Source organism: Schistocerca piceifrons, chromosome 2 (assembly GCF_021461385.2).
Source record: "Schistocerca piceifrons isolate TAMUIC-IGC-003096 chromosome 2, iqSchPice1.1, whole genome shotgun sequence".
Classification (NCBI taxonomy): domain Eukaryota; kingdom Metazoa; phylum Arthropoda; class Insecta; order Orthoptera; family Acrididae; genus Schistocerca; species Schistocerca piceifrons.
In genome coordinates this window covers 298,648,662-298,666,245 of record NC_060139.1, presented here as the reverse complement: position 1 = coordinate 298,666,245, position 17,584 = coordinate 298,648,662, and the positions used below count along the sequence as shown (strand labels likewise).

The 17,584-nt window shown below is 44.1% G+C and overlaps 1 protein-coding gene across 2 annotated transcripts in view; it reads right to left on the bottom strand.

Annotated features, from left to right (window-relative positions):
* Positions 1-17,584, bottom strand: part of LOC124777368 — an 87,021-nt gene that overhangs the window by 8,331 nt on the left and 61,106 nt on the right. For both annotated transcript variants that reach the window (XM_047252751.1, XM_047252750.1), the window contains exon 4: positions 1,813-2,012. In XM_047252751.1, the coding sequence (XP_047108707.1) occupies positions 1,813-2,012 (200 nt within the window). The remainder of the gene's footprint in view (positions 1-1,812; positions 2,013-17,584) is intronic.

Sequence of the window (17,584 nt, the reverse complement as noted above, 5' to 3'; positions counted from 1 at the left end):
ATGGTGCCCGGCCACATCGCACGGCCGACGTCTTTAATTTCCTGAATGAATATTTCGATGATCGTGTGATTGCTTTGGGCTATCCGAAACATACAGGAGGCGGCGTGGATTGGCCTCCCTATTCGCCAGACATGAACCCCTGTGACTTCTTTCCGTGGGGACACTTGAAAGACCAGGTGTACCGCCAGAATCCAGAAACAATTGAACAGCTGAAGCAGTACATCTCATCTGCATGTGAAGCCATTCCGCCAGACACGTTGTCAAAGGTTTCGGGTAATTTCATTCAGAGACTACGCCATGTTATTCCTACGCATGGTGGATATGTGAAAAATATCGTACTATAGAGTTTCCCAGACCGCAGCGCCATCTGTTGTTGAAAATTGTAACTACTGTAGTTTCGAAAGTTTGTCTGCCTGAAAGTGTACTGTTGTCCCAAGCATATTGCAACAAACGGTGTATTTCTATCGCTGCTCGTTTAGTTTTTATTGCCGTTTCAAATATACTGGTCATTTTTGAAACACCCTGTATATATATATATATATATATATATATATATATATATATATATATATATATATATGGCGGCGCATTTACGGGGCGTCGAAGTGATGGGATTTGAAGACCAAGCCAAGTAGAGGGACGGCTTAGGCGAAAGCGACCTCAGCGCCTCTGCCGCCGCGAGCGTGTACTGCACCGCATGGTCTAATACCTCGCGCTAGACCTTCTCGCATAAACTCTGACTTTGTAAATCGGTTCTGCGCCACTACTACTGGTGTACATGATACAATCTTGTCACAGTTAAGGCTATTAACAGTTATAAGGACACAAATTAACAATTTATCTTCCGCAGCTGACTATTTAATTATAAACCGAGAAATTACTCATTAAAGAAAAATTGAAAATATGGGAAACCTTAGATGCAGCTCACGTATGTGACATTGGAAACACTACACCTTTTACCATTTTAACAAAAAATGTAATTTAGGTGTGGAGCCGTTGTGTTAGAGACTCGAAGTTTGATTTTAAACCAAATTATATATAGGGTGTTAAAAACTACGTGTACAGAATTTTACTATGTTAAGAGCAAATAAAAAATATTTTTGTGTGATAAATAAGACTCATTTGCACCGCATTCCCTTCAGATGATTTTGATGAGAGCGATGTTCAGAGTCGATGTTTACACTGAAGTGTTATCAATTTTATTCAAGAAATGTTGCTGATGTGTAATGGATTGTATCTTGTGGAGCGAGATGAACCTTTTGATGTAGAAGACACGATCAGATACTACAGAAGAGCAGGCAGCCCGTTTGACTGAAGCTGTAGCCATTATTTCCGAATCGCCTGATTGTTTTGAGTGCACACATGGCAGTTGAGAATTAATGTAAACTTTCGTTATTTTCAGCAACATTTCTAATAGATTATTCATCAAAAGGCAGTTTGAACACTGTCCCTGAACATCACTAGAGTCGAATCCTTCGCCGTGGGGACATGGTGCAACTGAGTTTTTTTAACATTTCAGACCAATCAAAAATTTTGTGCACGTTGTTCTTCTACACCACGCATATCACAGGAGTCAATAGTACGTCGGAACGAAGTAGTCAGCTTAAGGTAGACACAAAGACGCCAACCAAACGAAGAACTGGCTATGAGAAGAACATCAGAAATTATCTTGCAGTGACACAGAATGTCGCAGAAGATGTAAAAATGGATATTCACAGGATTTTTTAATCATCATACCTGTAATTAGAACAGAGTCAGCAATCATCACTGCATAAACACGAACGAGTGGACGATTCTCTTTACTAAACTTACCTACAGTATTTACATAGTGAAAACTTGCACCGAGTACATGTTGAAACCAGAAGGTACGGAAGAAGGTGTACAGCGCGTCGGCGAGGCCGAACATTTGTGAAGCCTGTGGCTGTTGCTCCTTGCATAGCGCACCAAAGTCTTCACGGAAGGAGAGTTGCGGAACGTGATAGATCAGTAGGCGATGACTCAACAGCGGCAACCTGCAACATACATTTATATATAACACTAAATGATTTGATTCTTGGAGAAAATTTTCTTTGTTCTCTGCTTATATATAGTTTTAAATGGTTTTAAATGAAAGTTATAGAAATTAAGTAGCAGAATTGCTACTGGCCCAGAATACATCTTATCTTTATACACGAATTGTAAGTGTATCGAAAGAAAGTGAACATGTGGCATTTATGTTAATGATATCAATGATTTGTTGACATTTTTGTAGATGAAGGTAATTTGCCTAGGTTTGTATAACGAATCACGCCCGTCCCTCACAGGTTTACTTCCACCAGTACCTCAGCTCCTACGTTTCAGACTTCACAGTTGATGTGCTGCGTGTCTTCCTGGACTAACATACTGTAAGAGAGGGTGCCACAGAGTAATTGCCTACAGGATTGGCACCGTAATGGATTTTTCAGTCTGTAGCGGAGTATGCGCTGATCTGAAACTTTCGGTATCGAGTGCTTTGCAACTAACCCAGCGACTGAGGACAGCCACGACGCGGTATTCCTGCGTCTAATACTGGACTTTTTGGCCTGTTTGCAACTCGATTTGCAGCGCTACAAGTTACCTGACATAAAGCACAAAGAATAAAAGCACCAATGTTACACACAAATGTTTGTTTACCAGGTTCAGAAAACATTTGTTTGGGGCATCGCTTCGTGAACAGTGCTGTGGGTCTCTTGTTTGACAGTGAAATATGTTATGGGGAAACGGGTGTCCGTAAGACGTGATCATAAGATGGGCTTTCCGTGCATCGATTCGATGCATATGTATCAGATACGTCTTACGATGAGAACAAAAGGCTGAAAATCGATCTTGATATGTTAAAGAGCATTTAAAGGCGGTGCTAGACAAATTTTTCCCTAGTAAATCTGCGACTGCGTTCCGCATAGACCTGCCAACGACGGGAAGCTATCATACTGCCAGATAAAATACGGATGAACTCGTATTTGTCGTAGAGTGGTCTCTGGATACCAGCATTACTTGAGGGCATCAGTGTCAATTAAAGAATGAAGGTCCATGGTAACGAATTCCGTGTGATTTCTGGTCCCCAGTTTCTCTGGAAAGCAACCCTTTACAAGACAAAAATCAGATGGCTCTAAGCACTATGGGACTTAACATCTGAGGTCATCAGCCCCCTAGACTTAGAACTACTTAAACCTAACTAACCTAAGGATATCACACAGATCGATGCCCAAGGCAGGATTCGAAGCTGCGACCGTAGCAGCAGCGCGGTTCCGGACTGAAGCGTCTAGAACCCTCGGCCACAGCGGCCGGCATTTACAAGACTTTTAATGTCATGATGTTAAGGCTCACAAGTCAATTATCCATATAATGTATCCCAGTTGCAGCCCGTTGCGCTTCGACATACAGAACCATACTTACTCGAATAACAAGCTGGATACTCAGAATCTGTGACGTGATGATATTCATCTTTTGCATACCAGAGATGGAGGAAATAGGTGGATACTGAGGTCAGTATGGATAATCATTGAGGTTGAAATTCGGGAGAGGGATGGTTTTATAATGGTGCAACGGAAACCAAAGAAAGAATGAGGAGAGCATATAATTTCAACCACAAGTGTAGGGAAAAGCCCTGAAACTTACGAACACCTTGTAGGTTTCTTACATACCAGTGATGATTATTCATTTCATTTATTTATTTGCTATTTTCTGTTATTAATATCGAAAAAAGACCGAATTTGCACATGACTTGGAGTGAATAAGTGTGTAATATCTTAAAATTTCAAATGTTTTTACGATAACTGAGCATTATGCTGTTTAAGGGGGGGCGGAAATCTACATCGAGTAGCTACATTAAAACAAAAAATTACAATAATAACTAAAAAAGTCTCAATACTCCCATTTGGCCATCTGGGGCACAAACATCTATTTCTGCGAATTTCAGAAGTCACACACTACTGGGATTATGCTATGCGGCATTGGTAGATCAGAAAATTTTGTAATTTATAATTCCAGACTGTACTACTAGAACACTATACTACACAGCACTACACCACACTACGTTTGTGTACTTGGTATTAGGAACCAGCTGGATTTCTCATTCTGGATAGTTAGCCCCCGGCGCACTGATGTGCAATTGAGGAATCGCAGGGAATGTGACATCCAAGGTGTAGAGATTGGGAGATGGCTATCACGGTCTCAGAAATTCCTTCCCGGTACTCCGCGAAGCTCGTCTGCTCACTGCTTCCAAAAAATGGCTCAAAATGGCTCTGAGCACTATGGGACTTAACTTCTGAGGTCATCAGTCCCCTGTAACTTAGAACTACTTAAACCTAACTAACCTAAGGACATCACACACATCCATGCCCGAGGCAGAATCCGAACCTGCGACCTTAGCGGTCGCGCGGTTCCAGACTGTAGCGCCTAGAACCGCTCGGCCACCCCGGCCGGCTCGCTGCTTCCAGAAGGTTGTTGTAGGTGGGTGTTCTGCCGTGGCGAGTCTCGTTAAGGTGACGTATGGCCTGTTGCTGGTTGCCTCCCACCCATGTAGGCTTGCAGTTCAAAAGCTGATATCTTCACTGCAAGCGAGATTAGCTTGTGCCACACTAGCCCATTCCTTATTATGGTATGGACTGTTACATTTTCAAATGCGTTCATTGCCTCGTCTGTAACATCTTGTCTAACGGCACACTTCCAGACGATGTGATCCGAGTTAGCGATTGCTCCACATTCACAAGTGTCTATTGTATTTTTAATAAGTAGTTTGGTTACGGGGAATGTCCCGACAGGTAGCGTATAGCCCCCTCGGTCGGAAGGAACTATGTCATTCTTGATCTTTCTTTTACGTTAGGAAGTAACTGGTAGATTCTCCTCCATGTTTCTTCCCTGTCCCAGATTTCATGCTATTTTCTGTCAGTGCATGTTTTTGTTTCCTTTTCCGATACCCCCCCTTGTGCCCAGTGTCTCCTTATCACACTCTCGCTTTTTGAGCTAATACTTTGCACCTCCCTTCCTTATTCCTAGGTCGACAGGTAGCAAGCCTAGTATCACCGGCAGCGCCTCAGTCAGCGTTGTTCTACACGCGCCTCTCAGACGCAGGAGTACACTCCTCTGTGTTCGCCGTAGAGCCTGTGCTGTCCTTAGCTCTCTGGCTGTACGATTGCAAACGCCCGACCCGTAGCCCACGAAAGCGAGTAAGACTGCGTTGAGGTACGTTCGTATTGCACTGAGTGGCAGCTGAAAACTTCTTTGGCCAATTGTTGCTATTTTATTTATGATTATAATGTCTCTCTGGCAGACGATTTCTACATGCGGAAAAAAGTTTTGATTTTCGTCGATGCTAATTCCAAGGTACCTAAATATTTCTTTTCATTTCACAGGTTGCTAATTTATTTTCGTTGTTGGATTTTTCGTTCGTGACGAAGTTCCTTTTAGTAACGTATAGACTGTTCTGTGCACTGCTATCATTATTTTGTTTTCAATGCACCACTTATTTAGTCTTTCAATAACTACGTCAGTGTTTTCCGCTAATTTAGCCTGTATGTTAGCAGAAACTATAATTATAAGATGGTCTGCGTAGACGATGCAGCCTCTAGTGTTTGTTATACTCTGAATCTAGTTCAGTAATGGCTCTGTGCCAACATCCCAGAACGTTGGACCACAAACAGAGCCCTGGGGGTAACCTTTGGCGAACTGTTTCGCAATTTTCTTTGCAGTGTATTGCACCTGGCTGTCTGTGCAATAACCTTGTAAACTGTTATAGGAACACCTTGGACAATTCATGTGTTTCAGTCTTTTGAACAGGGCAGACCACCACAAATTGTCGAACGCCCCACCAATATCAATCGTCATGCCTATAACGTACTTGTCGTTTGAAGTGTTCACAATATTCATAGCCCGATTTATCGCATGCTCGGTGGATATACCTTCCCTGCAACCGTACTGCAGGGGGTTCATGCCTAATAACTGTCTGTAGTCCCTCGGGCGGCGGCACATAAGCTTTTCTTGTGCTTTGGATAGAGAATTTACCAACAAGCCGGCCTGTAAGATTTCGGTTCTCTTGGGTCTCTCTCTTCTCCTTTTTTTTAGAACAATGACATTAGAGATTTTCCAGGTTATGGGCACCAGATCCTGCAAAAGAGATTCGTTTGATAACTCTATTATATATGGCAAAATTTGGTCCACGAGCTGATGCAGCACTCCTGCCAGTATTCTGTACGGTCTTGGTGCTTTCTTCTTCTTCTTCTTCTTCTTCTTCTTCTTTAACTTCATTTTTGCCAGTCTCACTTCCTCCTGGGCAAATGGAATCACAACACTGCTGTTCACGTGCTGCTCTAGTAATTCAGAACAAAGACTCTAATGGAACTCTGTGTCTTCCATCGTTCTGTAGTCCGGCAACCAAGCTCTGAGTAGGTACTGCAGTGATGTTTTCCAGTCTGTCGTCATCGGGCTGTCGGATCTTCTCAGGGTTGATTTCACAGTGGGTGATCGAACCTTATTTGTTGCAAGTTCGTATGGATAACCCCAAACAGCTAGTACCATTTGGTCCTTAATGTACGCATCCCGTTTTTCTACTCTTGTTTCGTGTAGTAGTTCTTTATATTGTTATTTGACTCTTCGATAGAGAATCAACCTTCTTTGCCGTTCTATTTCCCCTAAAGACCTTTGGCAGTATCTTTTCACCTGTGTTGTTGTACGTCTTAACGACTGTATGGTGGGACTCCAGGGGATTTTAAACCATTTTGGCTTGCTGACAAATACAGGGATCTTGCGCCATCTGCAGCGCTCGCACCAATTCGTTCGCTTTGGAGTCGACATGAAATCCACTCTCTTGCAGTGGTTGTATCTTGAATTCTGCATTTAAAAGTTTCCAATTCGCCTTGCATAGGGTATACGGTCGCTCAGGCTGAATATTAGCGTCTAAGTCATTATCTGCGCTTGTAATTGTGAAGTGAATGAGACTGTTGTCAATTGTTGTAACTCCATCGCAGACCTTGCAGTTGGCAATGTGGTCACTGACTTTCGAGTTGTCGCCACTCCTGCGTGATTTTGGGAAGTAGGGGGGCTGAGTGGCCTCTTCATGACACGAAGGTCAAGTTCTTGTATGGAGCCGTGAAGACAGTCCTCTTTCGTCCGGTACTCTGCTATGCCACACTGTTGATTTCGCGTTTGCGTTCCTTACGAAAATGTTTGTCTTTCCGACACAGTATTGCTGCTGTTTTTATGTTTTCTATGTATAGTTGTAACTCCTGACTGTATTGAAAATATTGATTGGTCATGTACACTACTGGCCATTAAAATTGCTACACCAAGAAGAAATGCAGATGATAAACGGGTATTCATTGGAAAAATACATTATACTAGAACTGACATGTGATTACATTTTCACGCAGTTTGGGTGCATAGATCCTGAGAAATCAGTACCCAGAACAACCACCTCTGGCCGTAATAACGGCCTTGATATGCCTGGGCATTGAGTCAAACAAAGCTTGGATGGTGTGTACAAGGACAACTGCCCAGGCAGCTCCAACACGACACCACAGTTCATCAAGAGTAGTGACTGGCGTATTGTGATGAGTCAGTTGCTCGGCCACCATTGACAAGACGTTTTCAGTTGGTGAGAGATCTGGAGGATGTGCTGGCCAGGGCAGCAATCGAACATTTTCTGTATTCAGAAAGGCCCGTACAGGACCTGCAACATGCGGTCGTGTATTATCCTGCTGAAATGTAGGGTTTCGCAGAGATCGGATGAAGGGTAGAGCCACGGGTCGTAACACATCTGAAATGTAACGTCCACTGTTCAAGGTGCCGGCAATTCGAACAAGAGGTGAGCGAGGCATGTAACCAATGGCACCCCATACCATCACGGCGGGGGATACGCCAGTATGGCGATGACGAATACACGCTTCCAATGTCCGTTAACCGTGATGTAGCCAAACACGGATGCGATCATCATGATGATGTAAACAGAACCTGGATTCATCCTAAACAAAGGACGTTTTGCCATTCGTGCACCCAGGTTCGTCGTTAAGTACACCATCGCAGGCGCTCCTGTCTGTGATGCAGCGTCAAGGGTAACCGCAGCCATGGTCTCCGACCTGCTAGTCCATGCTGCTGCAAACGTCGTCGAACTGTTCGTGCAGATGGTTGTTGCAAACGTCCCCATCACTTGACTCAGGAATCAAGACGTGGCTGCACAATCCGTTACAGCCATGCGGATAAGATGCCTGTCATCTCGACTGCTAGTGATACGAGGCCGTTGAGATCCAGCACGGCGTTCCGTATTACCCTCCTGAACGCACCGATTCCATATTGTGCTAACAGTCATTGGATTTCGACCAACGCGAGCAGCAATGTCGCGATACGATAAACCGCAACCGCGGTAGGCTACAATCCGACCTTTATCGAAGTCAGAAACGTGATGGTACACATTTCTCCTCTTTAAAAGAGGCATCACAACTTCGTTTCACCTGGCAACGCCGGTCAACTGCTGTTTGTGTATGAGAAATCGGTTGGCAACTTTCCTCATGTCAGCACGTTGTAAGTGTCGCAACCGGCGTCAACCTTGTGTGAATGCTCTGAAAAGCTAATCATTTGCATATAACAGCATCTTCTTCCTGTCAGTTAAATTTCGCGTCTGTAGCACGTCATATTCGTGGTGTAGCAATTTTAATGGCCAGTAGTGTAAAATGTTCCTGAGGCAGTCACCACGTGTTCGTCACAGAATCGATGTATCTTAGTCACCGTTATGTGTTTATCTGGCACCACAATCACGGCCATTGGATGTTGACCTGATGTTATGATCTACGCTGTAACGGGCATGTGGGGTAATGGCTCCTGAATACATAGTATGTGTGGGTCTATCTGCTCTAACAGTTGCCCGCGTTCCTCAGCCACAATGGCACTGCGCATCTCATTTATCTCGCCGATTTTAATCATTTATCTCCGTTCAATCGGCGCTGGGGTGCGATCTGATGGTAAGTGAATGCTACGGGAATCTAGTGAGCGCATAGCTACAGGGCCAGTGCTACCTGTAATCATATACAATTTCGCCATGTGTCACCACTAATTGCCTGTACAGATGCTCAATGTGAAGTGCCTTCTGTCTCCTCTTAAAAGACGAAGTCCAGTAGAGTTTGCAGTTCCTTCGTATTTCTAGGCAAGTTGTTTGACACTTAGCTTGTTGTATCCTAGCCAGTAATGCCAACCGAGCCCGCTGCCAAAAGGTTGGCAGCATCAAAGTACGGACGCCGTCCGCATAAGCAGCGCCAGCGAGACAGGAAATCGCCGCAAGTCTGCGCGCGCCACCGCTGGCTTCTGGCTTCTTAAGCGCTGGAGTCGCGAGCTCTAGGACAGTTCTGTATTCGCCGCTCAGTTGTATACTCGCCACCGAATTGTGTACTTGCTAGTCAGTTGTGTGTTCATCGCAGCAGAGTTGTTGTTTGTCGTCAGCCGACGCTGACCTAGCCGCTCCGACTCGAACTAGACAGATTTCTGTAGACACCGAGTTCACTACTGTGTTTCTGTATCTTCATGAATAAAGATAAGTACCGACTTATTTAATCAGAGTGTTTGGGGTTTCATCTTTCTGTTTACTGTTCCAGCGGACCGGTCGGCCCGCTATTAAAAGTGTGGCGGTGACTTCGTAAGCCATTTCTACAGCCAAGTGTTTGTCGCTACGAACACCGCCACAAAACAGCTGAATATGATCAACCTCCTCCAAGACAGCAAAATTTATGGTGCAGCCTTTGCGATGACTGTGCGAGATGTCTTGTTGCTATCGTTAACAAATGCATATGCTCTAATTTAGCTGGTCTCATTGCATTTTCACACATTTCGGAAACAGATGGCGGGGCGGGCCATAAATTTCTGCCATCACTGTTTGTACCCTTTTCCCGTTAACATCTGTAATTTTTATATGTGTCTTCTCATAAAGTGCTGGGTGCTATCAGACTTCGCTACCACAACGTTGCAGGCTGTCATATCTTGTATTTATGCACTTTTTATGAATCTGATAATATGTAGTTCTTGAAGTCTTCCTTGTCTAGCGGTAGGCATGCTGTCCGTTCCTTGTTTTCGTTTCTTCTTAGTCATTTCCAGAAACTCCACTCCTTTTCTCCATTATTCTTCCTGATGACCTTTCCATTGTCCATCTCGTTATGGCCTTTGTCTCGATGGTGAGTCACGTTTCCGGTTTCTGTCGCTATGTCTCGTCTTGTTCTGCCCTTCACATTCGACCAATATATTTTAGCTCTTTCTACATCTCGCTTCCTTTTCGATGGCGGTTTCCGTTGTTCACAAATATGACAGGTAACTTTATAATCCGTTTGATAAGTGGGCTCGATAGTTTTTTTCCCTAGATACCATTTCATCTTCCTCGACTGTCGACGTCATATTTGCTGCGTTTGTATTTACTCTGTGGTTTCCTGTGATGCTCGCCAGTGGATTACGCAATGGTACAGAATCCATATTCGGTTCTTTGAATTTCCCGCTAAAAGAACATTGGTACGTCGTACTGTCTTTACCTAGTTGGCTTTCTTCCTTTTCGCATATGGAATGCACACTGGAGCTCGCTTGGTATTTTTACAGTTCTCTTTTTAGATGGTCACACTCTCCACAGTGGAAGCATGTCTGTTTGTTTGCCTTATATTACTTTACAATACGCCGAAAGCCGTGGCAGTTATAGCATTGGGTAACTGAAACGTAGTCCTTCACAATGGTTGATCGATATCCATTGTACCTTCAGTACATAACTTAATGTCAGCTTCTCCCGTGGGCCTGCTTTAAACATGACTTTTGTTTCTTCTAAGAATTGCTTTCTATCTGTCGTTTCCTCCGAGTTCTGGTTCGAATGGCTCTGGGACTATGGGACTTAACATCTGAGGTCATCAGTCCCCTAGAACGTAGAACTGCTTAAACTTAACCAACCTAAGGAAATCACACGCATCTACGCCCGAGACAGGGTTCGAACCCAAGATCGTAGCAGTCGCGCGGTTTCGGACTGAACCGCCTAGAACTGCTCGGCCACTGCGGCCGGCTCCTCCGGGTTCTGTTCGTACAGTGAGACAATTAATTTACTTTCTGTCATGCTAACTGGGACGTCATGCACTATCACGTCCGGCCCACGTTTCCTAGATGGCTCACATATCATTTCTTTATTTAGCTTAGAATTTTTTTTCAGGTTCCTGATTTCCTCCTCTATTTCTGTTTCACTTATGCCTGCCAACGACGAACGAAAGGACTGTCTTGCTTTTGTTTTCTTCCCTAAGCTTGGTGTTCTCGTTTCGTAATTGTTCTATACGCCCATTCAGTTTGTCGTGTGACATTGCGCAATGTGTGAGTTTGTATTTCGAATACAGTACTTTTGCGTCAGTAACCTTTGTGGTTATGCGGTATTTCTCATCAGTATGGCGTATCATGTCCTCCAGTTCGTCCAACTGTACTTTACTTGTTTCTGAGTGATCGGAAGTTTTTGTGAAGTGCTTTGTTGCAATCTCTCTGTCACTTTTTGCCTCGTCCGTGTTACACAATGTGCAGATGAGATACCTGAGCCCTGCTGTCCCGGTACCCACGCATACACACAGACGCCGTCGTTGCTGACGTCTCTGTTGTGTCCGCAGTCGTCGACGTCATACGCTGTTCAAAAAATGGCTCTTAGCACTATGGGACTTAACTTCTGAGGTTATCAGTCCCCTAGAACTTAGAACTACTTAAACCCAGCTAACCTAAGGACAGCACACACATCCATGCCCGAGGCAGGACTCGAACCTGCGACCGTAGCGGTCGCGCGGTTCCAGACTGTAGCGCCTAGAACCGCTCGGCCACCCCGGCCAGCTCATACGCTGTCTCTACCGACGAAGACGATGTCCGGGTAACCTGCGGCGCGACAGCTGGTGGCGGTGTCGCAGTCTGTGTACGCAGCCTGTGTAGGGGGGCGGAGAGCTACAATTAGACGCAGACGAATACGCGAGGAGTGTCTCATACTATCCCGGTAGCGTGAGCGGGTTGCACTCACAGTGAAAGTGATGCCACTACACGCAATCGCTAACCGAACGCTAACGTTACTGGATTGCGTTTTCCACAGGAAATACGTAATACAAACGGAGTGGACATTAACCCACTTTCTACACGGCGGCCGTTTTGCCCATCAGTGATGATACAATATTGGTTACGACAGTCAATTGAAGAGCACATGCGTTAGTGCACAAAGTGGCAAGTCAACAGAAGACGTAATAAATACTCGCCAGAAGGAGCTGAAGTGTCCAAATATACAATGCCTGGGTGACCACTATCATGGAAGGCAACTGTCGACAATGTGCACAGAAAGCCTGCCCCCAGGGGTCAGTTCTTGATCCATAGTTTTGGCTAATTGCGCTAGAGCCATTACTACAACGTCACATGACTGTAGTAAATAAGTGGATTGCTAGAATTTTGAGACAGCCTACTGTAAACGGTGACACTAGAGCTATGGAAGATATGCGTAATCCTGCATGCTCTAATAGAAGGACCAAATCAAAGCTCCGTTGCCGCCGTTGCACCTCTGCGACTCCTCATACACCTTCGGTTTTCGACTTTTCGCTGACATTGAACCGACCGTAATCATCGCAACTTACGCTAGCAGATCAGACCCTTCACAAGCAGTCACACAGTATGGGCAGATAGCCTTCTCAGTATCGGAACCCTATAGGTGCCCGAATTGTGATTTGGATAATATTGTATTTGCCGTGAGATGGTTAAGAAAGCGACTGCATATTATCTTTTCTAAAATTTTTGAGATTGCAGGCAAAACAATATCTCCCTATAATGTACAGTGAACCCAGATGTGGAGTACCAATTGGTTTCCTCAAAAACAGCCTTCTTCTGCTACAAACCCAGTTAAATCATCTTTACACTGAATGCTTTATCCTGAGCATCTAGTTTATCACCCTAACAGTCTCCTGTGCCACTACCAATGTTTGTCCGAGTCATCCTATATCATTTCTGCGCTCACATTGGCCAACTCCACCTCTTTTTATTGATGCTGAGGTGTATGTCCACAGCAGTTCCCCTGCAGAACTTAACCAGGGGTGTCAGGTGACCTTCTCTTCAGGAGGCCTAGTCCGCTTCCGTAAGACACCCACCTCCAAATTGACTCCTGTGACAACTTATTCTGATGCTTAACTGCAGGAGCCCTTGATTCTATTGGAACCGACCACGACTCAACAGTCAGTTCTAATCTGCACTCCATACCTTCAAACCTACGCCGCAGTAACCCGCACAAAATAATCCAAGAACACCAGTACAAAATCTTGGCTGCCTGCTCTATCCATACTCATACCAGAAGCAACCTTGTCACCGCCTACACCACGAAAATGCCTCCAACACTACTTCCTTCCCATCTATCCACTTGGCTTTTCCTCATCCCACTAGCTCTTGAAACATTCACAAAATCCTCCAAGTCCTGCAGCTCCTTCGTCCGGATCTTTTGCAAGTAGGCTGTTTAGGTTTTTATGTTGGTGACGTCACGTAGCGCTCTGTATTAAAATCGCTGACTGCGCTGTGTGCAGTCTGTGGCTGGTTGGACCCATTGTTGGATTATTCGCTACTGTAGTGTTGGGCAGTTGGATGTGAACAGCCCTTAGCGTTGGGCAGTTGGAGATCAGACGCCAGCAGTGATAGATGTGGGGCGAGAGATGCCAGAGTTTTGAGATGTTAATATGAGCGGACGATCTGGATGTGTGTCCGTCAGAAAAAGGAAATTTGTCAGAATAGATGTCTAGATTTATACATAAATTATGACTTTTGAACACTATTAGGGTAAGTACATTGTTTGTTCTCTATCAAAATTTTTCATATGCTAACTATATGCCTATCAGTAGTTAGTGCCTGCAGTAGTTAGAATTTTTATTTAGCTGGCAGCATTGGGGCTCGCTGTATTCCAGTAGTTCGAGTAACGAAGATTTTGGTGAGGTAAGCGATTCATGGAGGGTATAGGTTATTGTTAGTCAGGGCTGTTCTTTTGTAGGGATTATTAAAAGTCAGATTGCGTTGCGCTAAAATATTGTGTGTCAGTTTAGAAATGATCAGAATAAGTAAAGAGAAAACTGTCTGAGTACGTTCAGTTTTACTCAGCTGTTTCTGTATCAAATAACGTAGAAGTTTACTAGCACAGTCTTTCTTTACATTCAAAGGGGAGGTTTCACTTTGACTAGGACACCGGCAATTACAGAGACATGTCCACAACATCCTTAATGCAAAAGATGCCTGGACTGTTTTAATTGAAAACCAACTATACACTCAAGTAAATATTGGAAAGCTTTCCATAGACTGTCTGGCGTGTATCATCTATTCCTTAATATGTCTGGAGTCTTGCAGATTTGGAGGCATAAAGAAAAGTTTATGGATTCAAGAGTTTCAGATGTGAAGAAATGAGCCCGTCCCAGTTGTCCTAACAGAGAAGCAAAATCAGAGATCTGTTGCATGGACTAAGATAACCAGTATGTACGGCGAATGTTCATCACAGAAGAGGTTATCATCAAGATCGCCAAGAGAAGTGTTGTAGGACCACTCTTGTTCTCTACATACGTGAACGATGTAAGTGGCAGGGTGAGCAGGAGTCTGCGAGGGTTTGCTGATGACGCTGTAGTCTACGAGAAAGTGTCGTCGCTGAGTGACTGTTGGAAGAGGCACGATCACTTGGACAGAATTTCTGTTTGGTGTGATGATTAGTGGGCGGCTTTAAATGCAGATAAATGTAAGCTAATGGAGATGAGTAAGATAAACAATCCAGTAATGTTCGAATAAGTGTCTGTGGTGTGCTGATCCACACAGTTAAATACGTATTCAAATGGAACGAGCACATAAAGGCTGTCGCACGGAAGACGAATGGTCGACTTCGGTTTATTGACAGAATTTTAAGTAACTGTAGGTGAACGCACATTCAACACTTCTGAGACCAATTTTTGAGTACTGCTCGATAGGACTTGCGTTAATTGGGAGAATTTTAGGCAACTCTAGCTGACCACATATTCAACTCTAGTGAGACCCATTCTTGAGTATTGCTCTGTAGTCTGAGATCCTCTCAGAGTCGGATTAAAGAAGAGGATCGAAGCAGTTCGGAGGCGTCCTGTTAGACTTGTTATCGGTAGGTTCGATCAGCACGCGACTGTTACGGATATACTCCGTGAATTCAAGACGATACGTTCTTTTTGGGAAACACGACTGAGAAACTTTAAAGAACACATTTACGACTGGCTGCAGATTGATTCTACTGTAACTAACTTCCATCTCATTTAATGACGGAAAAGGCAACATAAGAGAAATTAGGGTTCGTGCATAGGCACACAGACAGTGTATTCTCTCTCGCCCCATTTTCTCTTGCTCCATTTGTGAGCGGAACAGGAAAGGGAATGCCTAGCAATCTACATCTACATCTACATTTATACTCCGCAAGCCACCCAGCGGTGTGTGGCGGAGGGCACTTTACGTGCCACTGTCATTACCTCCCTTTCCTGTTCCAGTCGCGTATGGTTCGCGGGAAGAACGACTGTCTGAAAGCCTCCGTGCGCGCTCTAATCTCTCTAATTTTACATTCGTGATCTCCTCGGGAGGTATAAGTAGGGGGAAGCAATATATTCGATACCTCATCCAGAAACGCACCCTCTCGAAACCTGGCGAGCAAGCTACACCGCGATGCAGAGCGCCTCTCTTGCAGAGTCTGCCACTTGAGTTTGTTAAACATCTCCGTAACGCTATCACGGTTACCAAATAACCCTGTGACGAAACGCGCCGCTCTTCTTTGGATCTTCTCTATCTCCTCCGTCAACCCGATCTGGTACGGATCCCACACTGATGAGCAATACTCAAGTACAGGTCGAACGAGTGTTTTGTAAGCCACCTCCTTTGTTGATGGACTACATTTTCTAAGGACTCTCCCAATGAATCTCAACCTGGTACCCGCCTTACCAACAATTAATTTTATATGATCATTCCACTTCAAATCGTTCCGCTCGCATACTCCCGGATATTTTACAGAAGTAACTGCTACCAGTGTTTGTTCCGCTATCATATAATCATACAATAAAGGATCCTTCTTTCTATGTATTCGCAATACATTACATTTGTCTATGTTAAGGGTCAGTTGCCACTCCCTGCACCAAGTGCCTATCCGCTGCAGATCTGCCTGCATTTCGCTACAATTTTCTAATGCTGCAACTTCTCTGTATACTATAGCATCATCCGCGAAAAGCCGCATGGAACTTCCGACACTATCTACTAGGTCATTTATATGAGATACCCTCCACCACGCACCATAGTGTGGCCTGCGGAGTGTGTATGTAAATGTAGCTGTGGAGCAGAACATGTATTGCTTATAAGTTAACCCAAGTGCAAACTGCGTGTTCTCTGTTACTGTCACGGGACATCGGGGCGACCAAACTTCCGCTGCAGCCACTCTTCCTCGGCTGCTGGTCGCACAGCATACGTGGTAGTGGTAGTGCCTTGTGGAGTCTGCCGGCGGGTGTCAAATTAGGCACTGAGGCGTCCTCTGGTGCCTCAGTGGGGAGAGGAGTTTCAGTGGCAGGCGATCTGGTCCGGTTTCAGTTCCTCTTCCAATCAGAATTTAAACTTGTTAAAAATGTCCACATACACCACTAAGAAGATAACGTTCTTCCCGCGCACTGCTACGGTCGCAGGTTCGAATCCTGCCTCGGGCATGGATGTGTGTGATGTCCTTAAGTTAGTTAGGCTTAAGTAGTTCTAAGTTCTAGGGGACTGATGACCTCAGATGTTAAGTCCCATAGTGCTCGGAGCCATTTGAACTATTTTCTTTTTTTTTTTTTTTTGTCAGCGGAAGAAGGTTGCTGGTTTGAAATTACATTTCCTCCAATCCCACCCTACACAAGCTTCATGGGTGACACGTCAGAGGACCGTGAAAACCTGCCAAAGATTGTACATTGGTCAAGGTATTTATAGTGTTAACTGGACTGTGGGATCTTGCAATATCCAGCTGGAATATCCTAATTGGGGCCGTGGTTATGGATGTTAGAGACATAGCTAGATGAACTACCCCTTCTGTCATAACCTCAGCTCCCAATAATAACGGAATTTTTCCAATATAAATCCTACTTTGATACAATTTATTACGTGACTGCTATGTTACATACACGTAAATATTTCAATTTGTTATCTAGACTAACTTTCACTGGCATTCGTTGTTCAGATTATTACTTTTAATGTGCTGATTTTTTTCAGTGTATGCAGTTTTCATGAACATTATCCTAATGAAAAGAAATGGGTAACTGAAGTTGGTAATGTAAAACATAAGGGTAAATTTACAATTAACTTATCAGTAGATGTGGTAAGACTGATAGCATTGGTTATACAGACCGGAGTTCCAACTTTTCAGTAACGTATTCTAAATTCTGTGAAACTAATTAGCTTACCAGATAATTAACATTAAAATTCATAGATAATAATATTTTCGATTGCAGATTTTGGCTTTTCACCTACCTGTTTGATTCTGAAATTTGCTATTAAATTTATGTTGATCTGATTTTCATGCACAACTCCTGCTAGTTCAGTAAATGAATAACCTATTATTAAGACTTATAAT